We start from the raw sequence: 25,388 nt of genomic DNA, 5'->3' as shown, positions 1-25,388 counted from the left end.
ATCATCTGCTTCTTATTGCTTTCATTACCAATTAATTCTATTTCTGCCCACAAAAGTCCCTGTCAGAGGGTCCACAGGACTTGATCCATGATAGTGTGTTTATACTGATAATGCAATTTGTCCTAGGTGATTTTCCCTCCCACAATGATCTCTGAGTGCTGCTTTAAAAAATGAGTTTTAAATATTTTGGTGACTGCGGCATCTTATCAGTCTGGCTTCAGAGCTTGGCATTGCTATAGGCTCAGATTTCATTTGGCCTGATGAGTCCTTGTCACCACGTGTTTAATTTACAGCTTCTCCAGCAGATACGTTCAAATGCTTTTATATCTGATGGGTGACTTATAGTTAGTTCATGGTTTGGAGCTAATGCTAGATGTTGTCCCTGACCATAAAGCTTGGCACCTCCTGCAGCAATCTAAGTGTTTATTTGGTCATGTCTGCTGAGAATGGGTGTTCCTTGAGTAGAGCAGTCCAAGATGTCCCTGTGAGGGAGGCCACCACACCAGCAGCATGGATGTTGACCATATTACAAAGCCATCATTAGGAGAGAGGTGGCACCATTGCTCTGAGCTGCAGCTCTGAGAATAACTGGATTTGAGCTGGTTGGCTGAACCGAAAAAGTCATGCCCCAAAAAGCAAAATTAATTTCCTTCCACTGCACAAAATAATACATTTGAAATTCAGTGTTGTTGTCTAGGTATTTTATTTTAAATCTTGCTACCTCTTTTTTTGGACTGTGAGATTTTCAAAATAAATATTTTCAAAATAAAATGTTTAGAAAATATAAAAATGTTTTGACTTGAAATCTAGAGCTTTATCTTCAGCTGTCAATTTTGATTTGGTTTACCAAATGATTTAAGCTGCACCAAACAGCATTTTTGCAGCAGAAGAAAAATTATATGCTTTAGTGGTTCTTTGCACATGTGTGTAGTGTGTGTGTTTGTGTTCTAACTCTGTTCAGGAGGTTCTTGAGCCCTGCCAAGCCCCCTTTGCTTAGGACTGTGTCATTGAAGGTATCTCCTGACTCCTTCAGTCCTGGCTCTGCTGCTCAGCTGCAAGCACAGTGCAAAGTAGCTGGATATGAAGATGGCTTCATGTTTTTAAATTGTGTAAGCTTAATTTAACAAGGACAATAGGATAAGAATGTTATATTATAAAGCAGCAAAATTCAGATTGCCCCATCCATACCCAGCTGTACAGCTCCTTCTCTGGGGTTCGACATCTTTGCCAAACTGTGCAGCTCTCTGCTGAAGTTCAGTGTCCTTATTTAGGCTTTCTCCTTCACCATGACTTATTTCAGGGTCTGGCTTTGTTGTGATTTTTTTTTCTCCCTAGGAGCTTGCTTCATTTCCTTTCTGTGTTTTGTTTTTTCCCCGTAGACAAACATTGGCTCCATCCTGGCATCAGTAAACCCCTACAGAGCCATCCCTGGTCTGTACGGTGTGGATGCCATGGAGCTGTACAGACAGCACCGCCTGGGTGAGCTGCCTCCCCACATCTTCGCCACCGCTAACGAGTGCTACTGCTGCTTGTGGAAGCGCCATGACAGCCAGTGTGTTCTCATCAGGTCAGAGATGGACAGCCAGCTACTCCATGGCTGCATCACACGCCTTGCTCCTGCTCTCCCATTTGCACTGACATCTGCCTGAGTACCCTCACCACCCTCCCCGCCTTTGCCTGATCCCTGCTTGTCACAGCGGAGACGTCACATGTTTGTTCCTAGAGATGTGCCGCGGCTAGGATGGTCATCAGCTCTGTCTGTCCTGGATTTGTGAATGAAATGTGTGCTTTTTCTTAACAGTGGAGAAAGTGGAGCTGGAAAGACTGAGAGCACCAAGTTGCTCCTGAAATTCCTGTCAGCCATGAGCCAGACCTCCCTTGGGGCCCCTGTGTCTGAGAAGAGCACTCACGTGGAAGAAGCCATCCTGGAGAGCAGGTACAGTCACCCTCGTGGGCACCCAGAGTGCTGGGTCAGCCTGCTTTGGGGGGCTGTGCCTTTGGGGGGCTGTGCCTTTGGGGGGCCCTGCCTTTGGGGGGCCCTGCCTTTGGGGGGCCCTGCCTTTGGGGGACTCTGCCTTTGGGGGGCCCTGCCTTTGGGGGGCTCTGCCTTTGGGGGGCCCTGCTTTTGGGGGGCTCTGCCTTTGGGGGGCTCTGCCTTTGGGGGGCTCTGCCTTCTGGCAGGGATGGAGACAGACCTGGTAGAGAGGATCACAGAGCTGAATGATGTCACATCAGGGAAACACGAAGGTTGCCATCCTGCCGGGATGCCTCACCCTGGCTGCTGTCCCAGCTGTCCATGGATGGATTAGGCTTCTTTCCAACAGCAATCTGGGATGTGTCTCCTAAGCTGGAGAATTAATGCTCTAGCTCTGGACTGTAGCTGTCCTCACAGGGAGTCTCTGTCATACTCCTGCTTTCCTCCATGAGCCCCTGCTTTCCCTCAGCCTCCCTGTGTTTCAGGCTGCTGGTTTGTCTGGCCCACAGGAGTCCCATGGGCAACCTGGCAGCTCTCCTGCTGTCCTGGCAAGTGATTTCATGGAGAACCATCCATGGGAGCTGGCACCAGGGAACAACCACCACCCACCTAAACCCTGACGAGGCATCAGGCAGGCAGGGAAGCGCCTGAATCAGATGTGTTTGAGAGAGAAGCTGGCAGCAGTGGGGGAATGGAGACACGTTTCAGGGAAAATGCTTCATGCCAGAAGAGGTGCTGACACCCCTGAGGGACCATGACCCACAGATGACCTACGCTGGAACAGAAAGGAAAATGTATCTGCAAAACCTGAAGAAGAAAAGCGTGGCTGAGGAAAACTAGTAAGACGCAAAGAGCAGCAGAGAAAATAAGGAAGCAAAGAATGACAGAGAGAAGCAGTGTGACCCCAGGCTCTTGTGCTGTGATGCTGGGGAAATTTTGAGGGAGTGAGTGTAACCTGAGGTATAAAAGAAAGCTGAGGCTAAGAAATGGAGGACAGTAGGTGTTTGACATCAGGTAAGCCTGGGGAAGAGGCAGGAAAGATACATCTGTTTTGTTGTTTGTGTCCTTGTTTTCCTTAATACCTGAATTATATTAAACAAATTACATTACAGTTTCCCAGACTGTCTTGCCTGTGGCTGAAGGACCTTGCTGGCAGTCCTGCAGTTTGGTACTGTCAGGGTGAGGCTGCAGACTAGTCCCAGATGGAGCCTGTGATAGTTGCAGAAACCTCCAGAGGAGGCAGCTGTGAGAGCACTGTGGGTTTTAGGTCCTTATAAAGCAGAGCAGCCTTGAGCAGAAGGGCTGCTGCCCTTGGACCTGGTGTTCCAGAGACTGTTGTTGGATGATTTATCCTTTGCAGGTGTGCAGGTCTTAGCAGGCATGGAGGCAAATCGGAAAAAGCTCTGAAGAGCAGTACAGTCATGACTTAAGATCTGCAAAATCTGCTTTAAGGCAAGCGGCTTAGAAGGCTCAAGCACTCTTAGCAGTGAAGTGATAACTTGACAGTGATCAGAGAGCTTATGGTGCTGGGTAGGTGATCCCTGACTCTGTAAGATGCCACAGCTGTGAGCTGGAGTGAAGTTAGAGAACACAACCTGTTCTGTGTGCATCTCTAGTGCTACATGAACCATTGCAATGTGAATGCAAGAGAATCTGATTTGTCACCGTTTCTCTGAAGACAAGAAGCTGAAGGCCTGGCCCAGACCCAGAAGCTGCTGCTGCTGCTTCTCCTATGGACCCTGCCTCATGTGTTTGAATTTCAGCTGCACTTGCTCTGACATTGGCCCTCCTCAGGTTCACTTATGGTGGATCTTCATGCTTGCAGCCCAGCACATACCAAGGAACAACACTGTACTATTTCTCACTTTCAGACGACATTGCAAACACAGTGTTCATCAGCTTTCTATAATTTGCTTGTTTTGGAACTTCCAACTTGGGGTATTTCTCACAAATCAGGCTCTCAAAACTCCTTTGGCACTGTTGATTTTGTCTCTTTTCCTTCTTGAAAATATCCATCAGTTCATTAAAAATTCTGTTAACTTTTCAGCTTTTTTTTCTTGCTTCACTCTGAAGCTCCCTTCTCCATGTTGGGTGCCACTGCTGACAGCATAACCACCTTTCCTGCTATTCACCCCCCAAGTCTTCAAATCTTTTTATCTTCAACTGTGCATCAGAATCCTGAGCTGCATATGGTGCAGTATTTCTGAACTCCATACTTCTCTTTCTGCTGCCCTGCTGAAACTGGTTCCCATTATTTTGAATGCTGGAGTGCATCCTGCCCACACCCAGCAAGCAGCCAGCATCACCTTCCTGATGTGCTGCTCCACCTTGCAGTGCACTTCTGTCTCAGGTGCCACACTGTGATGTGCTGCTGGCACAGCCCAGGCCCCTGCCCTCATTCCTGGCTGAACCAGCTCACCCCACCCTCTGCCTTGCCACTGCTCAGACTCCCTCCTGCTTATTTTCCCCCCTAAGCCTGAATGACTTTGCACTCGTGTGTGTGAGCCCATTGCCAAACTGAACTATAAAGACATTTCCTTGTGCTTTTCGTATATAATTTAGCATGATTTAGAGCCACAAAGATTGGCCAGCTGGCTCCTGCACTCTCACTGCATCTGTGGTGGTCATATAACATAACCCTGCTGTCCCTTTTCCTGCCTGTCCCCGTTAATTTTGTTGATTCGTGGCAGTGGTGTGGATATTTCTGTGCAATGTTCTTATTTGCATACTTGTTTCAGAGGTGTGGGTCTTGGAGTTCAGATTCTCCAGGGCAAGGAACTTTCCTGATCTCTAACTGGCATTTCAATGGTTGTAGTGTGTTATAAGAGAGGAATTTTCATTTCTATTCTTGTTACTTGAAAGCCATTGTTTCAAGAGATGTTAGAAAAATGCTGCCTGGATTTTCCTGAATGTTGTTGACTATTTCCTTAAGCACAGCTCTCCTTTAGGTAACACTTGCAGGGCCTGAAGCCTTCTGCAAACTCCAGGGTGTCTCTAGTTGTGGTTATTTTTTATGCTGTATTTACTAACTTTGTGAATAATCCCATATCTGCCCCAGTCTCCAGTGGGACTGCACAATAGATCTGTGGTGATGTCTAAAAGTCAGTATTTCTCAGGGTAATAACAGCAATAATTTTTGTTTAAAACTATGTATGTTTTAAAATTAGACATGAAAACATACAGGCTGTTCTTGCAGCATCTCTGTGATTCCTTGCTTGTCAGCCCTTCAGATTATTTTAGAATTGGTTTAATTGCAGAAATGAATATTGTAATCCTGGATTCTGTGTGTCAGTTTGAGTGGTTTAGGCTTTTCCCTTGTACTGTTCTGTTAAGCAAGTACCAAGTATTTAACTGCTTTTTTCTGAACATGGGAAGGTGAACAGCAGACAAAGTTCTTCAATTTATGGCTGGTCTGATGTTTGGTGATAGATTTTTTTTCCCCTTTTTTTTTTTTTTTTTGGACCTGAAGTGGATGATGATGCTACTCTCTGAGAATGTAATTTATGTAATTTCCAAATCTATAGTGTGTGTATAGTCCCTACACTTGGAAACGATGTAGCTTATATCAGCCTAAGCAAGATTTAGGTAACAAGGGCTTGTGTGTTCCAGTACCAAATTTAAGTACCAAACACATTGTTTTATTACTGTTTGTTAATTTGAAGATGTTTGCCTGTAATTTTAAGAGATGGTTTATCAAAGGCAGAAGGAAAAAGGTAGAATGAATATAGAAGTATGTTGTTTGAAGCTAGAGTGTTTGCCATATATGTCTGATGGTTCTGAAAATCCTTGAAAAAGTACACTTATATTCATGGGATGTGCTGTGTAGAGGACACAGCCTGGCTGCTCTTGCCACCTTTCATTTCCTCAAGCCACACTGGTGGGGAATGCCCTTGACAGTGTGAGCACCAGCTGCCCATACAGACTGGAGACTGATTTAATTAACTGCAATCCCAAAGGGTTAAAATTTATCTATCAGCCTGTTAAATTGCTCTTGCCATCCTTCCTTTCCCTTGAGCTCTTCCTGCTTGTCCATGCTGGTGCTGTAACAAATAAATCTCTCATGTCAGAACACAGCGTGCAAATGTCAAAAGACTGGGCAGACACTTTGTTTTAATGATATCCCATCACTAATCATATCTTCATTGCCTTGTTTCTACAGCCCCATTCTGGAGGCCTTTGGAAATGCCAAGACAGTTTATAACAACAACTCCAGCCGCTTTGGCAAGTTCATCCAGCTGCACTTCTCTCAACATGGGCACATCCAGGGAGGCCGAGTCACTGATTGTATCCTTTTCTGCAGCGCACCAGAAATGGATTGAGTGAGAAAAGACCAGGACGAGCTCAGTGTAGGTCAGGAAATCCCCCATCAAAGTTCTTCAAAGTCAATTTACAACAGTGGGAAAATTTGCAACTTAAACAGGGAATAAGTGTTTGCTTTGTGGCTCTGCAGTACCTAACTCTGGGAACCTTTTGTCTCAGTACTGCATTAGGTAGGGGCATAGTTTGACTTTTCACCTCGTTAATCTCAACACTCGATGCTTAAAACCCTGTAATTTTCTACCTTGGAGGATTCCCTAGGTTGATTACATTCTGTTTGCTCCACATAAAATTGTTCATTTATCTTAGCTCTGCCAATGAATTTGTGATTGAGAAAGGTGAGGCCAAAGTAAGAATAAATATATTCTGCACAATATTTGGGTGCAGAAGAGAATTATGAGTCCCTGTTTTGGGCTGTCATCTTCAGTGGACCTTGGAACCCTAGTCATAGAATCACAGAATATTTCAGTTTGGGAAGGACCCATAAAGATCATTAAGTCCAACTCCCTGCTCCTCTCAAGACTACCTAAAATGAAATCATAGGACTTATGAACACTGTCCAGATGCTCCTTGTACTCTGTTGAGCTTGGTGACGTGACCACTTCTGTAGGGAGCCTGTTCCAGGGACAAGAAGGACAGTGGAGATTGGACACAGTCAAACTGTGTTGAGCCATGATGACTTTCTTTCCTGTATGGCCAGGTACTCCTCTCCCGAAGGCTTTGACACATCTTTTGTCTCCCTGAGGGAGGTAAAGCTGCCCTGGCTGCATTTCCTGATGCGTGTTCAAAGCTGCTGCTGACTGCAAACCACACCAATTGGCAGTGGAGTAGCAGTCAGATGAATTTACTGCTGTTGTAAATGACAGACTGGGATTGTTTGGCCTCTGCTCTTTGTGCTGTCAGGAGATTTAAGATAGTGGTCTCCTGCAGGAGCAATGAGAACTGATGCAAGACTTGCTGTGTGCAATGCAGGCTTTCAGATAAGAGTGGCCGCTAATCTTTGTAGGTGTCCCTTATGTGGCTCATCTTTTGTTAGGTTATCTGTGCTCTACATGGCCCTGCCCTTTTAAATATCTCTTTGGCACATCATACCTCCTTGGACAGTGAATAGAGAGGATGATCTAAGATGATTTTAGAACCACTCTACTGGCTTTCCAAACTGTCAGTTATTTCATGATTTGTTGCTGGTTGCAGGGTTCATCTCAATGTGCCTATCATGAAGAAATCTGTGCTTCTGTCACTTGGATGTTTTTTCCTTAACGTGCTATTCAGATTTACTGGAAAAGGTAGGTGTCACCTCCACTGGATGCTGGGTGAGCCCTCTCCTCAGAGAAGGTGTGGCAGTGCCAGATCACCTCCTGGATGAGGCTGTCTGCACTGCAGCTTGCAGGCATCAGCTCCTGTGTTACTACTGCAACTGCCCCAGATGAGGAAGAGGCAGAGCAGCCTCTTTGTGAGACTCTGTGTGATAGATACAGGCTGTATTTATCACAGCCTGTTCTCCCATCTTTGATAAACTCTGTGCATAACAGAAAGACTCCAAGAAAGAGCTGTTAACTGAGGAGAAAGGGAGAGAGAAGTACCTGGAAAAGCGGCTCCACAGAGAAGCACATGGGGTACAACTCCAAATGCAGGCATCTCTGATTGGATGTAGTTTACTTTGGAGTTGGGAATTCACTGAGGAGCAGGGCCAGAACTGACAAAGTTCAGTTTGTTAATGTGTATGCCCAGCACAGCCACAAAGATCTTGATATGGAATTTACTTAGACAAAACCATAATTAAATAGCAAGAAGCCCCTCTTGTGCATTGGCCCTGGAGATTTACCTGTATCCTGGTCCTCTCTTGGCCTTTGCAACCACAAGTCTGATCTTTTTCTGCTGGCTACTCTAGTATTCTCTGTTTCAGAACAGGGTGGTACATCAGAACCCCGGGGAGCGGAATTACCACATCTTTTATGCTCTGCTAGCTGGTGTGAGCGGGGAGGAGAAAGGTAATTTCATTTTCTGGATATGTCTTTTGTGCTGTTTCCGGTCCAACATGTGAAGCAGGTGTAAGTGAGTTAGAGCATGGATTGTTCATGTACTTGATATGTAGCTTCTTCTTGAAGGCCAGCAATGTGGTGATTTTGTGGCAAACAGAAAGGAGAGTTAAGAGAAGGAGGCTGAGGATGACAAAAATTCCTTATGAGAAAAGACTTCAGGCATTCTGTGCTGAAGGAAAAAGTATGTGCAAAGTGATGAGGTGATGTAACTGGCTAGAGGCAGAGGAAGGGTAAAGAATCTTGATTCAGTTGCTGGTGGGAGCTGTTCAGGGAGTTCAAAGGATGGACTGATAGATATATTTTTAGAACAAATCTTCAGTATAGGTAATAGTAGAGAGAAGAATTACAAAGACAAGCGATGTAGTGAAGGTACTAGAGTACTACACAAAACATGTCTTGTGTTTGAACAAATGGTTTATAGCTCTGTACCTGGGGAAGAGGTGTGGGTCTGAAAAAGTGCACACAGAGGAAGTGGCAGCTGCAGCCTGTGGACAAACCCTCTCTGTAGTGCAGCATCCTCCTAACAACTTTTGTGTGTGTCTGTCCCAGGCATTGCTGAGCACTGATGGTGTTTCTGGAGAGGTCAGATAGGCAGGCAGGGACATGCTACAGTTGTACTCTGGTTTTGAGGGCCTGGGGAATTTCTTTATGCTTTTGGTTTCTGTGTGTTAGGATAATCAGATGGAAGATTTGGGCCTGACAGAGTAGGAGGGAGTAGGATTTCAGTTTTAGGGGGTATGTGCTGGAATGGCTGCTTAGGTCAATTCAGAGATTAATCTAAAGCAAAGGAAAATAGTGGGGATCATGGTTATTATCAATTGCTTAGGGATAACATACAAAACAGATTCTTTTCTTCAGCAGATCTTTGCTATTCTTCCCCATCTACTTCTCCAAGCTTGTGTCCCAGGCTGCTTCAGCTCCCCATCTGTAATGTGGTTTTGGCTCTTGGCAATCCTTGCCTCCTTTCTCCATTGGTGTTTTAATTCTCCAATGTTCTTTTCAAAATGGGGGATCAAATCTGCAGATAGTGTTTAAGATGTGGTTGCACAGCAAATATACAGAGTCCTAATTCTGGTTTTACATTTAGTTTTGTGAACTATGCTCAGTTTTTAACTGCTGCTTAGCACCGAATGTCTTCAGAAATCGGACTGTGACTCTCTGAACTCTGTGTCAAGTGATGATATCTAATTTAGAGGTCATTACCATATATATACAGTTAAGACTATTTTTCTGTACACTTTTGGAGCTAGAATTAAAAGGTCTTTTCTTGAGTCAATTCAGTATTGAGATATTATTCTGAGACTCTGCAGCTTGGGATTTGACTGTTCTAAATTACTTTGCATACCATCTGCAAGCTTTGTTACAGCACACCCTCCCACCTTCCTCTTCTATGAACTAAAAGACTGGTTGCTAAATGAATTGTTGTTTCTCCCCTGCCTCTTTTTCTCCTGTTGCAGAGAGCCTCTCCCTGTGTGAGCCAGAGACTTATCACTACTTGAACCAGTCTGGCTGCGTGACTGATGAGAACCTGAATGATGCAGAGATGTTCAGGAAGGTCATGGTGAGTCCAGTCCTAACTCCTCCTGAACTTTTGGGCACAGGCTCATGGACTAACGTGCTGCATGGTCTAGATCTCACAGGCAGAATTGATTTGCCCTAAACCAGAATATGGTGTTCAAGTCCAAAACCCAGCTAAAATGAGACTCAAAAAGTGGCTTTAGTGTAGAGAAGTGGGGGGATTTGGAAAACAGTCAATATGAGTGATAATTTAGAATGATAGAAAATTTGGGGGAGCAGAACCCCACCCCATAATGGTTTGTGGGAGCTTCCTAGATAGCCTGATTCAGGGAACCTCAGACTGACCATTGGAAAAGGAAGAGTTTGGCCTGAAGGTACTGTTCTCCAGAAATATTCCAGTGAAGTTATATCACCTGGGCAAATCCCCTATTCTGAAATATCACAGAGATTTAACAGACACCTGTTTATCAGAGGTTAAGGGATTAGCAGGATGAATGTGCAAATTCATGTTTTATTTGATAACACTTGTTGGCCTGAAGGCTTTAATAATGTCGGTGAAACCAGATAGGCAAGATGAGTAGAGTCAGCTTAGGGTTTCAGTACCTCCTGGTTGGGTGTGATTTAAGGGAGGGAGGCACCTGCACAGCAGAAGTTTCAATGGCAATATGGCATTTATTCTTCAGCTGAAGAGATGCTGGAGGAAAGAAGGGAACTAGAAGCCCAGAGTCCCCCACTGACAGGGTGCATGCATGAAGGCTGGGCCCTACCTCTCAAAGTCAATTTATGCCCCAAAAACTCTGGCTCACATGCAGGCATTAAGAGGGAATGTGCCATACTTCCTCATTATCTGATAATCTCTTTCCAACCATCTAACAGTTAATGCTGAAAGCCTGGTTTTAAGTCTTGCTGCATAAATCTACTGTACTAAGAATGAATTAAGGGGGTTATGTGGATCAGAGTAAATTAAGTATCTTATATGGATCCATCCTTCAGGGAAGAAAATAAGTGAGAATGTGGAAGCCATCCAGTAACATCTGTAACCTGTGCTGCCAGTGTTCAGGGTAGGATTTCCTCACACAGGCACAAACATTCTCTTTCTTGTGACAGACTGTCAGTGGTGGCAGCAAAGTGCAACCTGAGGATGGGGACAATGCCCACCTGCCTTAGGTGGCAATACAGTAAATGTAAGAATGAATGGGAGACAGTAAAGATCACTGACAAATGTATAGCTCAGAGAGGTGCTGTGCCATCCCATTTCATTTGAATTCGTGGTGACTGTAATTCTGAGTTTTACATCTTACACACACCTGACCCGGCTCCAGTGGTTGCATTGTACCTGGCTGTACCTGCAGCTAACATTAGCTGTTTGGTTTTGCACAGACTGCCATGAAGGTGGTGGACTTCAGCACTGAGGAAATCAGAGACATCTTCAAGCTTCTTTCTGGCACACTTCATTTGGGAAATGTTGAATTCATGACAGCTGGTGGGGCCCAGATTACAACAAAAGCAGGTAAGTAGGACCTTAGCAACTTGGTAGACCATGCAAAGCCCCATAAGGTGCCCAATAAAGCCCTCTCCCTATTCCTTTCTCTCTCTGTTATGCTGGTCTGCAGTACCCTCACCAGCAGCTTCCCTGTAGCTGAACTCTACAGAAGCATTGCCACAGGATGCATTGCCCCTGGGTACCAGTGGGATTTAGTTGGTCTGTGGCCCTGTGATCCATTTGTGCTCCTTGATATTCTCAGAGTCCACAGCCTCACAGTTTCTCTTTAGAATTGAAAGAAATGGAAGAAATAGATCAGGAAGGAGTTTGAGATAAAAGTGCTCTGTTAGAGCCTTTCCCCCATCTTCATTTGAAGCAGTTGCTCGTGTGCACTCTGTTACAGTTATTTAATCTCAGCTGGTCTGCAAAGTGAGTCCCAAAACAGACACAAGCAATAAAAATGTATTACAAGTGTTTCAAGTCGTAAGTTAATTGCCTCGCAACATCCAAGTTTAGCAATCCCATGCTCAGACTGCAGTATTGTGCTTTTACAAAAAGATATCTTCTTAGGCAGTGTTTTGCTGGTGCTGAGTCTTGCACACGGTTTTGCTCTTGCTGTTGTCAGCAGGAAGGCTGACTTACATGAGTATCTGACTGTGCTCTGTAATGGGCACATGAGCCTGAGACTGGGTATGTGAGCCTACAGCTTTGGGTATGCCCAAGAGAATCAAGTAAGAGGGAGTGTGTTTTGTGCTGGAGTTTAATCACCTCTTCTGTAGAAGTCCCTGGGATTTCCTCACTGAGCTGCAAAAATATCCCTATGAGTGATGGGGATCCATGCAAGAGAAAAACGTGTGTCTTCCTTTTAGTGCTGAATGTTGCCAGTGACCTCCTGGGCTTGGACGCCTTTCAGCTCTCTGAAGTGCTGACCCAGAGGTCCATGATTCTGCGTGGGGAAGAGATCAGCTCCCCTCTCACTGTGGAGCAGGTAAGTGTCCCAATGCATGCTTCCACTTCTGCCACTTCTGCATTCCAGGCCCTGAGTCTTCCTCTGTGTCACCCATTCCAGCCTAGGGCCTCCTGTTTCTCAGGTATTTTGCCCTTATTGGTAGCTCAGGTCCCAGTGTTGACTCTGCTTTTCAGGCTGCACAATACTGGTTTTAAGTCACCTTCACTCACCAGGAGCTGGCCATACTTGTGTCATGCAGAAGGTGCATCAGATGCTTTGTGGTAATTGCATGTGTGCGTGCTTTAACCTGCAGAACTTCCAGGCTGTGCTGTGTTTACTGGAAAGTAAAAGCTGGCACACAATTCCCACAAAATATCTGGCAGTTGGGCTGTTACCCCACAGCAGCTTCTTTCTGGATCCCTACAACCACAAAGGAGGACCACATAAACTGACATGCAGCTCTTGTGGTGCTGCTGATCACTTGAGGGCACTCTTGGTGTTTTAGGCCATGCACAGATAACTGTAGAAAATCCTCTGTCATTAATAAAATGCAAGGTACTGGAAGGCAGGGAGTACTATTACTAGGATGGAAAAGGCAGCATGTTATAGCAAAATGAACATCTGTAATGGAAATCATGTGCTGGCACAGACTGCAGAGGGTTATCAATCCAACGCCTACATTGGCAGAGAAGCCAGAGTTACTAGACTCTCTCTGATGGATGTCTGTCTAACTTTCCTTCAGATTTCCCATGGAAGGAATTTCACAGCATCTTTAAGTATCCTGCTTTAGCTGCAGTGGAGTCTGGAGTTGAAAAGATTTTCCTCATAATTTAGATTACCTTTGACATCCCAGCTGTCCACCTTACAAGCTTTGGCTTCTGTGAAGTTTTTCATGTGGTGTTCTCTTTTCTAAGCTAAACAATCCAGTTCCTTCAGTGCTTCCTTGTAAGTAATTTTCTAAATCTCTTTGTCTTCTGTCTCTGTTTTCCCACATCTTTTAAGAAGTGGAGTGCCCCTAACTGGGCACTGTGTTCAAGCTGAAGTCTCAGCAGTGCTCATTATGGTAGCGTAGTTGCTTATTTTCTTGCTGTAGACACACATGCTAATATATCACAAACTGAGCTTTGCCTTTAAGAAATGGTCTCCTTTTTCTGCATAGTCTGTGACCTTTCTTTGCAGTGAAATTGTGTGAAAAATATTTTTCAGCCTGTAGTCTGTGGTAGATATCATCAATATCAGACACCACAGTTTTCTTGTCAGCTGTCTATTCTAAAAACGCCACATAGTTCTCTAGCAGTGTGTAAGGTTGGATAACAGATAATACGAGAGGCACTTCATGCAGTCCACAGCAATGGCATGCAGTTGCAGAATTGACAGAGTCTCCCTGAACAGAGCTTCCCCTGCTGGTATAGCTGTTCCTGGCATGTGTGTGTATTGGGCCCCACACTTACTGCTTGGAGCCCAGTGAAGTACCAAGGCCACAAGAAAATTGTGATAGCAAGTGGATGCTGCCATTTAGCTATGAGCCTGCTGCACTCAACACTGGGCCTGTAAAGGCTGTTCCTGCCTAAGCCCTATGTGCTGCACCCACCTTTTCCCACTTGTGGGGTAGCATTGCTGGGGATTTCTCATTATGTAAGGGGCTCGTTACCCGTCTGAGCTTTGACATTTCAGTGGGCTGAAGGGATGAACTGGCCTAAGGCAGGCAAAGCTGGCAGGATGAAAGGCGCCTTTGAGAATCTCATTTGAGCCATACTGTGGGGAAAGTGATTGCTTACAGCTGGATGGGGAGGTCCTGTTCCTGGAAAATGTGTCCAGCTTACTGTGTAGCCAGATACACTACAGAGGCATGGCCTTGAGGGCATTCTTAGTCCCAACCAATAAGGCAGATCATCTGATGGAGAGAAGAAACAGCCAGAAAAGGCGTGTGTGCCCATGCTTTGAAATGTTCTCTTTAGTGGAGATGGGAGGTTATTCTGTGTCAACTTTGAGCTGCTGAAGAGAAAATAGTACCTAGGAAGAGAGAGGAGGAGAAAACCAGTGTGGTTGGGTGAAAAGAAGGATCTGGCAGGCTGGGCCTCAGAAGTTTGTGAGACACTGGAAGGGATCAGAAACAGCTGGCCTGCCTGTGCCATTAGCAAAGAGCTCATGTTATTTAGGGTTGTAAAACTGAAGGGGGCTCGGGTGCATTTGGAAGATCTGTCATTGCTGGTCTGGCCTACTGAAGGAATTGCCCTGCTGGTGTCACAGGTGAGACAGGGGAAACAACCTGCAATCTATTTACTGCAGTTTATTTATGAAATGACAAGATTACAGCTTTCACCGTACTTGATTATTTAATGTACTGGCTCGCTCGCCCCTCAGCATTACATTCTCTGGAACTCTCAAGATGTCAGCTTCTTTTCTCAGTTGGGAGTTTGCAGCTTGTCCAAGAGGGCTGGGCAAAAGCTTGTCTGGGTTTATATTGTGCAGTTGCAGTTATCAGTCTCCGTACTACCAGCCAAGGTCCTTGGGCATGCCCTGACATTTATCTCCATGTCTCTGATCTCTAGGATCTTTCCCCACTTCCAGCATCTTTCTTCCAGTCATGATCTTTGCCATCTTCTCTCCTGGCTCCTTTTGCTGTCCTCTGAGATCATGTCTTCTTGTTAGGGACCTTACTTTTGGCCTTCTTGTCTTTCCATAACCCTAAACTCTGGTTTCCCATTCTAAATAGTGTATGTGCAGAAGGACAGCACATGACATCAGACTCCCAGTTTGTGGTTCTGTATCATGTCTCTTTATTAATTGGAGGACTTAAGGTGTGCCTCTTTTGTGTGTCCAAGTGTTACCAAAATATGCAACCAGCCCATCCCTTGTGCAGCTATCAGGTAGTAGGCTTTTGCTTAAGATATGAAAAGTTTGATTTTGGATGTTCATCTACATGTTTTCATACACTCAATTATCTCCTGCCTGTTAGTGATTGCAATTTAAGTTATTTTTCCCATGTGTGACACTTGGTTGTGGTATCTGAATGGGATGTTGGGTCAACTGCAGCAAAGTTTCAACCCATGAACTTCTGGGGCATGTGTCCTGGCTGTTGGGCAGCCTAATAGGATAATGCTGTTTGCAGGAATGTTTTGGAAAGGGAATTTTTGAGGGTAACTTGGTGACAGAATATTCTATTAAATCCTGCCCTACCAGTTTTTTGAAAACTGAGCAGACACCCATTTGACAGCTCTGCTAGGAGTACTGAACCGAGATACCTTGCCTGTCACTGCAAATGTTGGCTCAGGTGACACAAATTACTCCTGTGGGCTTAGTTGTGAGGTATTTTGTCACCTTCCCTGTCCCAGCACTTGTTCCAAAAAATGTCACTGATTTTGTTACTTCCTTCACCCTCTCAAGTGCCGTTACCCAAAGATTATGGCTTGTCTGTGTGTGGCCTGGCTATTTGAAAACTTGTTACTAATAAATACTGCACTGTACACAGCCAGTACAGAGGCTGAGAAACCTGAAGAGGAGTGGAGGAACCTGAAGTCCCACAGAGATTCGTGTGGCCGTTATGTCTTCTCTTTTCTTTGTGACTCATTTTTTCTCTCTGTATTTACAGGCAGCTGACTCCAGGGATTCCCTCTCTATGGCACTCTATTCCCAGTGTTTTTCATGGCTCATTAGCAAGATTAATACAAAGATCAAAGGCAAGGAAAACTTTAAGTCTGTGGGCATCCTGGATATCTTTGGCTTCGAGAACTTTCAGGTCAGGATTTTGTTTTTTGTGGGGTGGGTTGGTTTTGGAGATGTTGATGCATATTGGAAGAAACTTTGGTGGGTTTGCATCCTGGTAAGGATAGCATAGGGAATTCTGGAATCTCTACCCTGCCACTTTCCCCTGAAAGCAGAAAGATATATTTAGCTGCCCATTTCTGCCAGCCATATTCATAGAGGCTGATGTTCAAGGTTTGTGATACAGACCCTAAGCAGATCTGCTGTGATAGATAATACTGAATTTTTTATTTGTATGTGAACCAACTCTCCAAATCCTACATGTACATTGTTTGTTTACATCTGTTTTGTGTTGTGTGGAGAATCCTGCATGTGATGCTTCTCACTACAGCTGATGTGGGATGTGTGTTGAACAGTCATAGAGTGACTGCTCAGATATTTCACAGAAGATAAAGCCCTGTGACCTAACTGTTAGGGAATTTATTTCTTCCAAGAAGAGAAACATAATTGTCTTTGGCATGCTTTACTATGAATCAGGTTTACTGAATTAACCTTACATGGGCTACAAAAGCTGTTCTAGTGGACCTCTCCATACTGTCCTCCTCATATCCACCTGACACCACTATGTTCTCTGCCTTTACTCCAAGCCTGGCACCTTCCCTTTTGTTGCTATAGATTCTTTTAGAGCTCAGGAACAAGAATGTAAAATTTGATAATTGTTTCTTCTTGCAGGTGAATCGTTTTGAGCAGTTTAACATTAACTATGCAAATGAGAAACTCCAGGAATATTTCAACAAACACATCTTCTCCTTGGAGCAGCTGGAGTACAACAGGTGACACACAGTGGGAGTGGGGCCCCACTGCTTTCATGGGTACTGGGAGGGAGGACATCATTCCTCCTGTGCTGCTCAGTCCCTACCACTGAAGCAGGAGAGACCTTAGTACAACCCTGGCCGTGGATGTGTCTTGTTAAGCATTGTCCATGAGCTTTGCCAGCATAAGTCACTTGTCTCCAGGAAAAAGCATTCTCCATTGTAGTGTGCAGAAATTCCAGATTTCCTTCTGTCTCTCAGCTGAATGGAAAGTTCCTGGGCTTTAACCCATTAGACTGCATGGTCACTGGGTGTGTTACTGACTTTGCTAATGATTTATCCATGGCAGTGGTGGTGTAATGCAGATGGAATCCTGGTGTACAAAAAGGAAATTCCCTAAAGATAGGGAGAGATATCTGATAGCTCCTTCTGTCCTAGAAGTTCCTATACTGGGAAAAGGACTCTTTTCCTTAGCAAGATTAACATCAGGCTGAGCTTGGGACCTTCTGCACAGCTTTTTCCTCTTCTGTGGGCTTCATATTGGATTGCATTTTGTGAAGTACCTGTGATGTTCTAGAGTATTTCTGCTTCTAGAGAAGGCTGCTAGTCAAATACTTCAGTTGTTGCTCTGAAACAGAAGCCTTTATGTTTGTGAATGAAGGAATTGAATAGGGTCAGTGAGGGCAAATGAGAGCAGCCTTGTAAAGTGAGATGGTTGAATAGGCAATTCATTAAATTCTAAAGATTACAAAATTGCAAGGCTATTTATGTGCTCACTTCTCAGGCCAGTTCCACCATTGCAGGAATCTTGTATTAAAAATGGTGCCATCATGACAAATTTTTTTTTCCTGATGGTTGCATAGAAGTTTAAGTTCTGTGGCTGAACTTTGGAAGGAGTAAGATTTTTTTGAGTGAAGTTTTTTAATTGACTACATATCAAATAATTCTAAGGCAATATACTTAAAGCTCATCTTTCACCATATAAGCTCTGCTTCCTCAGGCTTAGTAAGTAGGTTCATGTATCTCATCCTGATGCTTTGAACAATAAAGTATGAAGCCTGGGCTGAAGCATTTGAAGGCAACAGCTACACTATCTTCAAAATGTTAGTCTCCACCTGAAAGGAGGCGTTATCAGAATGTCAGTAAGTAGCTTCACACATAGCCTCTAGTCTTCCTTGTATTCTTAAGATTTATTCTAGGCTTCTCTGAATTCTGAAAATAGGCATATCCTGTATTATGGGAGTATAAGAAGATGGTAAGGGGGAAAAACCCATTCAGCATTTACAGGATGTCATGGGTGATTTTCAAAGCACATTATTGCACTATTGTCCCTACATCAGCTCCTATTCCGAAAGATGCAGGGCCACCCTCTAGGCTCCCTGCATGACAGGCCAAAGCTTGACTGTGTCATCCTCTTCAAAACTCTCCCTGAAAACTCTCTCCAGTCTCTTCTCCTGGTGGACCTGTGAACTGTGGTTCAGTCTTCTGGCAGATGTGCTTCAGGCCTGCTTTCCAGATTGGTGGGTCAGCAGCTGCCTCTTGAAGCTGTGTAGCAAACTGTCCATCATCACCACTGTGTGGCTGCTGCTTTTCACTCCAGAAAGAGCACAGTCTTAAAATTCATGTGAAATTTGCTCAATGACTATAAGAAAAGATCAGTCTATGTCACTGGTGTGGATAAGAAAGGCTGGCTCTTATTTCCATCTCCTTGTGTTAGCAGTTCATTGTGTCCCTTATTCATCTTCCTCAGCCATAAACCATAACAAAGCCTAATTCCTGCAAATCACCTTGAGTCCTGGGACAGCTGCCAGGCTCAGTTACTTCTGCTCTCCTACACCCCAAGAGATTGGATCTTGCATTTCACAACTTTGTTCTGTTTGTTCTTGTCTATCAGGGAAGGGATAAACTGGGAAGCCATTGACTGGATGGATAATGCAGAGTGCCTGGATCTTATTGAGAAGGTAAGCAGTTACCTGTGACACTTTCTAGGGATCAGTGGGGACTCCTGAGTGTCTTGAGATCTTCCCTGGCATTTCCTGGTTTTAAAAGCAGATAGTTGCTTAGATCCTCTTCCCATAGTGACCTGGCAAAGGTATGAGCTGTTCTACCCGTGGTTCTGGCTCAAGAAAGCAAGAAAGCATATTGTTGAGAGTAAGCTTAGGAAGGGGGTCATAGTTTTAGACAGGGATTAGCATTCAAGTAAAACCTTAATGTGAATTTTCGATAAACAATCTCCACTTATGATCTGCTTGCTGAATGCATTAACTGTCCAGAATTCTGCTTTCAGTTTGAGTTTTGCTGGGTATAACTCAAGGGTTATTGCTCAATGGTCTGTTCAGATCTCCAGTTCTTGGCTTGGTGCTGTGTACTGAAAGCTTTTGCTGACTGTAAAAGCTTGTCTCTTGTTTGGCTGTAGAAACTAGGTCTACTGGCTTTGGTGAATGAAGAGAGTCGATTCCCCAAAGGCACAGACAACACCCTTCTGGAAAAACTTCACAGCCAGCATATGGTAAGTAAGAAAATAACCTGGCAGGCAAATGATCAGTATGTTAGCCCCATCAGCATTTCAAAACCTAAAGTGAAGGTTTTGTTGATGTAAAATATGTGCTTTGTGCAGTAAATTTAAAACGCCTTAGGCCCGAACCTGCGAGTGTTTAATAAGGCTGCCCTGAACAGCAGTAATATGGAAAGGAACCTGAGCCTGGGCTCCTGTGCACACAGGGAAGAGGGAGCATGCATTCCACAGGCCGGGGGCACAGGAGGTTTGGCTCTGCAGGAGGGGATGGGGTCAGGTTCTGCTGCTCTGTGACGGGACACAAGGCAGCACCCCAGGCACAGGATGTGGCTCTACAGTGTGTGTGGGTTTCTCCTGCCAGCTGACTCACAGCAGTCTGCTCCAAAGCATGTCAAATCTGTCTCCTGGGGCTGGGGACGGCTTTTGCCTCATGACTTTTAATGAAAGCTCTCTTATTGTTCCTAATTAATTAAATTCTTTCATCCTCTGTCTTGTGTTCTGAACACAGTAGTGGAACTTTTTCATGCAGGTCAGAAAGCTATCCTGGGGACACAGAAACCCCACTGAGATCACTGTAGCAATCCCTTGTTGTCTCTGGTACAGCCAACACTTTGTTCTAAATAGCAAATAGACTGAAAACAAAGCAAATTAAAGCCTGTAGCATGGACTTATGGAATAATTACCTACTTCAGTGAGAGCATTGTCAGCAGATATGTTTTCTAGTCATCTAATTCAGGCTTCATCCAAGCCCAAAAACATACAAATCTGTATCCTTTATCTGAATTTTTAAAATTGGCACAGATGCAGATATTCTCATTTTTCATATATGCACTGTAACTCTGCTAGTAATACTCATTACTTAGTTAGAAGAAATAATAATGACTTTTGGTTGGCTACATACAGCTCTGAGGAAATATATACCTTCCTTGGGCTTAAATCAAGACCTTCAATTTTGTCCACTGTGGCTTTGCCTTGTCTTGCAGGTCAAGAAATGTGAGAATGCCTGTTTTAACTTATTTTTAAAAAACAGTTGTTGGTATTTCTTAATATGGAACTAATGAATATTTTTAATGTATCACTTGTTATGAATTTTCTTTCTCAACTGTCCCAAACTCTTTAGTTTGTATCCAAATGGAGAAGTTTCAAAGCTCCTCTTTCTTTCTGCTGTTCATTTCTGAATTTGTCTACATATTTTTTTCTCTATTCTTTTCTGAGATAAATAATCAGACCAGAATGCAGTTCCCTTGGTAAGAAGGTACCTGTGGTTTATTGTACAGCAGCATGAGACTGCCAGTATTATTTTGCATTCCTTTATGCCCCACTACATTTTGGCTGCTATTTTTGGTGATTTCTGTGCATTGAGTAGCCTTCTCATTAAGCTGTCCATAGTGTCACCTCTGTCTGCTTTGAGGCAATAGCAGTTAATGTGGAACCCTAGGAAGCTTGCAGGAGATGGAGGAGGCTGAGTTATAAGTGCAGGGAGGAACAGTGGAGAGTGCTCTAGGACTTGCATTTGCTGAAGGCAAAAGCATTTTTTATACCAGTTAAATCTCTAGTTCTGGCTGGAAGAGAATTGGAAGACATCCAGCCAGCATTGCTGGGAAGCCTGAGGAGAACAAGCCCTCTTCTCTGTATTTTCTGTGGAATGCTGTAGTCTTAAGGAGGAAAAGCTTAAAGCTGAGATTTAAGAGAATATGACCTCTGTAACAACTGGAGAGAGGAGCAATAGGGAAGATAGCAGAAGGAACCAAAAGTGTTGTGAGCATGGGTGAAATATAAGGGCTTGGTGGAGAGGGAGAGGAGAACAGGATGCCAATCCACATGAGAGATCCAGTAGCAGTCATATTTGGAGTGGGAGGCAGGGAAGTTTGTGGTTGGAAAAAGATGACTGTATGGGGGAAGGGTAGAGCAATGAAATGGGATCAGTGTGAAAAGAAAAACACATGAAAAAATTTTCAGTAGCACTAACAAATTATCAGCATCAGAAGCTGCCCACCTGCTAAATACTGCTAAAAGATATTGGAGATGAAAGAGCTGAATTACAAACAGCATCATGCAACATGTTACTTAAAATTTTCTTAGTACTTTTGTTGAGGAGGTGGGGGATTATATTAATTTTTAGAAAGTGTTGTAGGAAACTATAGGCCTGTAGTTCTGTTTTCACAATTGGGTAAATTCACAGAATGTAAAAGGTCAATTACCTTAATGACAGGAGGGCCTACAAGTGAGACAAGCACTGAGGATTTCTGCTGACTCACAGGGAAGGCTGGTCTGAGAGGGGCCTCATGAGACTGATTGCGTTGTAAAGTGAAAATGAAAATGAAAAGCAGAATAGATAAATGTAAAGTGCTGTACCTGAAGGAAAAGAGCCCTGATTTCACCTTTGAAATGATGGCCTCTGAACTGACTGTTGCTCTTCAGGAGTGAGACCCTGACAGAGGCTGTGATGGAGTTCCATGGAAATACCAGCAAGGGGCTCAGCAGTAATACAAATCCCCAAAAGAAGTAGTGAAAGCTGCCAGGAAACTAACAGTAAAAGTAGAAACATTGCTATGGAACTGTATAGTCCGTAGATCACCTTCACTTTGAACCACGTACACCATGGGACCCCTCCACTCGTGGAGAGCTTCTGTCAGAACTGGTAAACAGCAGGTCTGGTACAGCTTCAGTGCTACAGAAAACTGCATTGAAGGGACCTGCAGTGTGGAGACAAGGTGACTTGGGTGGGTGTGATGGGTGTAAAAGTCACACATGGCCTGTAGAAGATTAATGGCACTAATGGAAGCCAGGCTTAAATCCAAGCAGCTCTAGTTCCACACATGTAGTTGTTTGAGAGTTCCCTGTGAAAGGACACTCCAGATACAAGAAGTCTGCAGGGGTTCACTTGTGGAATGAGCAAGTATTTCAAAGAGAAATCTCTTTGGAGTTACTAGTTAGGCAGGCCTCATAGAAAGAATTAGAGTTTGAGGGAATGTTAGGATGAAAGTATGATTTACTTGCTTTGTTTGTACTTTTTCCTACATAGCCAGTGCTAGAGGCAGAATACTGCTGGATAGATCTTTGGTCTAGAACAGCATGGCTGCTCTTAATCGGTTAAAATGGTTTTCACAGAACAGAGAAAGGAGAGGGAAAACGACAGAGGAAAAAGAGAAAGGAAAACTGAATATTGAATGTAGGGGAAGAGAAGTGCAAGGAAAGATAAAATAAAGAGGAAGACAGGAAGTTGGTATTTTATTTTCTTTGATGAAGAAAAGGTGTGGAGGTGTTATACAAAGCTGCCATCTTCCCTGCATCCTGATCCTGTGTCCTGCACCACATGGTTTGTGTGGAGCTCAGTCTCCTCAGGTGTCAGACACACAAGAATTAACATTTCATCCATGGCATGCCTCCGCAGCCTTGATTCTGCAAGCCCTTGCTCACATGAGAAATGCCTTGAAGGGCTGGATATTTCCATTTTAAATTTGAGTAGCATATTTGCAATGTGGCTGCAGCCAGCTGCAGCAGATGTGGTCGGGCTCTGCAAGAGAAAAGGTCCTTGCCCATCCCAGCCTTGTCATAGTCATGGCAGAGTTCCTGACTGACTTTCTATTCTTATACCAGCATTATAAGACAACTTCTTTTTCTTTCATTTCAGAGCAACCCCTACTATGTGAAGCCTCGGGTGACAGACCATCAGTTTGGCATAAGACATTATGCAGGGGAGGTAGGTGTTCATGATGTGTTTGTGAGATGCTTGGTATATTATGGACTTGAGGTCCTCAATTCTAGATTCCAAAAACCAAGAACATCTCTGATCTGTGTGTTTCCACACATTTAATGTCCCATACCAAAGCACAACGAGTGTGATGGGCTTAAAATAGCATGTCACTCTGCAGTACTATATTCTCCAACTTGGAGAATATAGTATACCTGAGTTTCTCAGGTAACTTTTTGTTTGGGGGATAAACTCCTTACTTCTAGTATCCATGTCATCTTTTCTTGGACATTCACAAACAAACAAAACTCAAAGGAAAAGTCACAAGGAAAATTTGACTTTTGAGGAGGAGGAAAGACTGAATACCTATTGCAGAAAGGAAAAGCTTCCTGACCCTTCAAGGTTAAATGTTGCTCTTTGTTGTGAAGAGATATGAAGCAGATGAAGGTGTGTCAAGGGAGGACACCTGCACATTAAAGGACTAACTTCCTCCCAGAATAATCTGCTGAGCACTTGGGGTTGGGAAGCTGGGGCACTGGGTGGCCATTCTCTTCACTCTCCTGAAGTGAACAGAGTACCTCACATCTTGCAGAGGATTTCCCCACAGACCCTCTCCTGCCAGGCAAATCTTTGCAGCTGTTTCACTTGGCTCTTGTTTTTTAGGGTTTTTTTTTTGTGTTTTTAAATTGATGGCTAAAAGCCCTTCTCTTGCCAGGAACTGCAGAACTCTGTAGCTCTTTGACCCCAGAAATTCAGATCTTGGCATATGCCTGCAGTGTTCCTGTGTAGCTCTGCTGGAGGCCTTGTACATTGGCATGTAAATGTGGAAGGACTTCATGATCTGTAATGGTGCTGCTCTAGTGGCTGTGTCTGTGTTGCAGGTGCTGTATGATGTCAGAGGCTTTCTGGAGAAGAACAGAGACACCTTTCGTGATGACATTTTAAACATGCTGAAAGACAGCAGGTATGCTTGTCAGGAGGCCACATCTGTTGGGCAGAACTAATTGCATTCACATAATAAACCAGACCAAGGAAAGCAGTTGCTTTTGCCAGAGCATCAGGCATCATTCTTAATAATTTTTCTCTTTGTGCTGAAGTGTCCTGATAGAAGAAAGCAGAGCTGGAGAAGTCAGATGAGGCACAGATTTAATCAGGACTCATGTTGTCCCAGTTTTAAAAAGAGCTTTAACAGCATGACAGACTTCTCTCCTGGCAATTTGGTTTTTTCTCTTTTTCCTTCCCTTTTCTTCCTTCCTCTTATCTCTCTATACCTACAATGGCAAAGTTTCCCCTGAATGAGTCAGTGCTCTTTGCCATGCTGTCAGTTGCCAGCTTCTGTACAGATGCTGCTTGTTTTCCAGCCTGCTTGTTAGTGGAAATCATCTGTCCTTATCCTGAGCCAGAGTGAGCTGTTGCTGTGGGACTGGGCATGGACTCTAATGTTATATCCCAGAGCTGCAACATGATCTTAGAGAAATGAGCTAATTTTGATCTTGAGCAAGATCTGGGAAACAGAAGCAGGGCCTAGTAGGAGGGAGGCATTTAATACTACAGAGGACCCTACAAGTTTTTGAGCAGCAACTCTACCATGTGCCTCTTACCACAGTCCATGCCTCTGGGCTCCAGCCTGATGAGACTGTTTCAGAACTGCATCTTCTTTGAAGCTGCTGCAGAGTGTGCACTGAGAAGCTTTGAAACAACCTGAGGGAGCTGAGACTATGAGCTGCTTATAGTTGTCTTACTTGGACAGTAGCATCTGGGGAACATTTTACATGAGGCTTGAGGCCAGAATTGTGGTTGTTATTGTCCAGCATAATAGAAGGACTCAGGCTTTTTCAGCGTGCCAGAAGGGAAGCTGGGCCCGAAGCAGCCATAACAATAAACTGGCACAAGCAGCTCTGAAGAACTTTGTGCAACTTTGTAAGAACCAGCACCAATGTCTCAGGAGTGGCAAAATGGTGGAAGATTCCTTAGAACTGGAGGGCTAGCTACATGGAGGGCAGCTCTAGAACTCCTCTGGCTGCAGAAGAGCTGGGCTTCCAATTTCATGATCGTGTCATGAGGGCTGATCATGATTTGGGAGGCATGACAGCATCAGTCCAGCTGGCATACCTTCAAGGCAGCTTTGCCTAGGGGCATATGCTTGCTCAAGGGAGGTGTCCTTGAGATCCCCTCCTTGCTCAAGGAAGGTGTCCCAACCAGTGCAGAGGGGAGATTTTCCTTTGTGTAATATCCTACTTGAAAGTGTGGGAGGGGACTTCTGGCTTTGCATCTGAGTGTGGCATATAAGGCAGCCCACGGGATCTGGGCAGCCATGTGGGAAGTATTAATTTCCTCACTGAAGTGCCAGCTGAACTGCTTCCTCTGGCACAGCAGGT

The 25,388-nt window shown here is 44.3% G+C and overlaps 1 protein-coding gene across 2 annotated transcripts in view; it reads left to right on the top strand.

Moving 5' to 3' along the window:
- Positions 1-25,388, top strand: part of LOC131085683 (unconventional myosin-X-like) — an 89,503-nt gene that overhangs the window by 21,640 nt on the left and 42,475 nt on the right. The window contains exons 4-17 of one of the 2 annotated variants that reach the window (XM_058028099.1): positions 1,380-1,567; positions 1,802-1,936; positions 6,135-6,259; positions 7,565-7,578; positions 8,199-8,283; positions 9,792-9,895; positions 11,233-11,362; positions 12,205-12,323; positions 15,877-16,023; positions 16,722-16,822; positions 18,696-18,762; positions 19,218-19,310; positions 22,951-23,019; positions 23,892-23,974. In XM_058028099.1, the coding sequence (XP_057884082.1) occupies positions 1,380-1,567; positions 1,802-1,936; positions 6,135-6,259; positions 7,565-7,578; positions 8,199-8,283; positions 9,792-9,895; positions 11,233-11,362; positions 12,205-12,323; positions 15,877-16,023; positions 16,722-16,822; positions 18,696-18,762; positions 19,218-19,310; positions 22,951-23,019; positions 23,892-23,974 (1,460 nt within the window). Of the gene's footprint in view, positions 1-1,379; positions 1,568-1,801; positions 1,937-6,134; positions 6,260-7,564; positions 7,579-8,198; positions 8,284-9,791; positions 9,896-11,232; positions 11,363-12,204; positions 12,324-13,083; positions 13,230-15,876; positions 16,024-16,721; positions 16,823-18,695; positions 18,763-19,217; positions 19,311-22,950; positions 23,020-23,891; positions 23,975-25,388 lie in introns of those variants that run through there. The other variant, XM_058028100.1, reaches the window with a different exon arrangement.

Source organism: Melospiza georgiana, chromosome 7, assembly GCF_028018845.1.
Source record: "Melospiza georgiana isolate bMelGeo1 chromosome 7, bMelGeo1.pri, whole genome shotgun sequence".
In the NCBI taxonomy this organism is placed as follows: domain Eukaryota; kingdom Metazoa; phylum Chordata; class Aves; order Passeriformes; family Passerellidae; genus Melospiza; species Melospiza georgiana.
The sequence above is the reverse complement of the archived record's forward strand: the minus strand, read 5'-3'. Positions and strand labels throughout refer to the sequence as shown.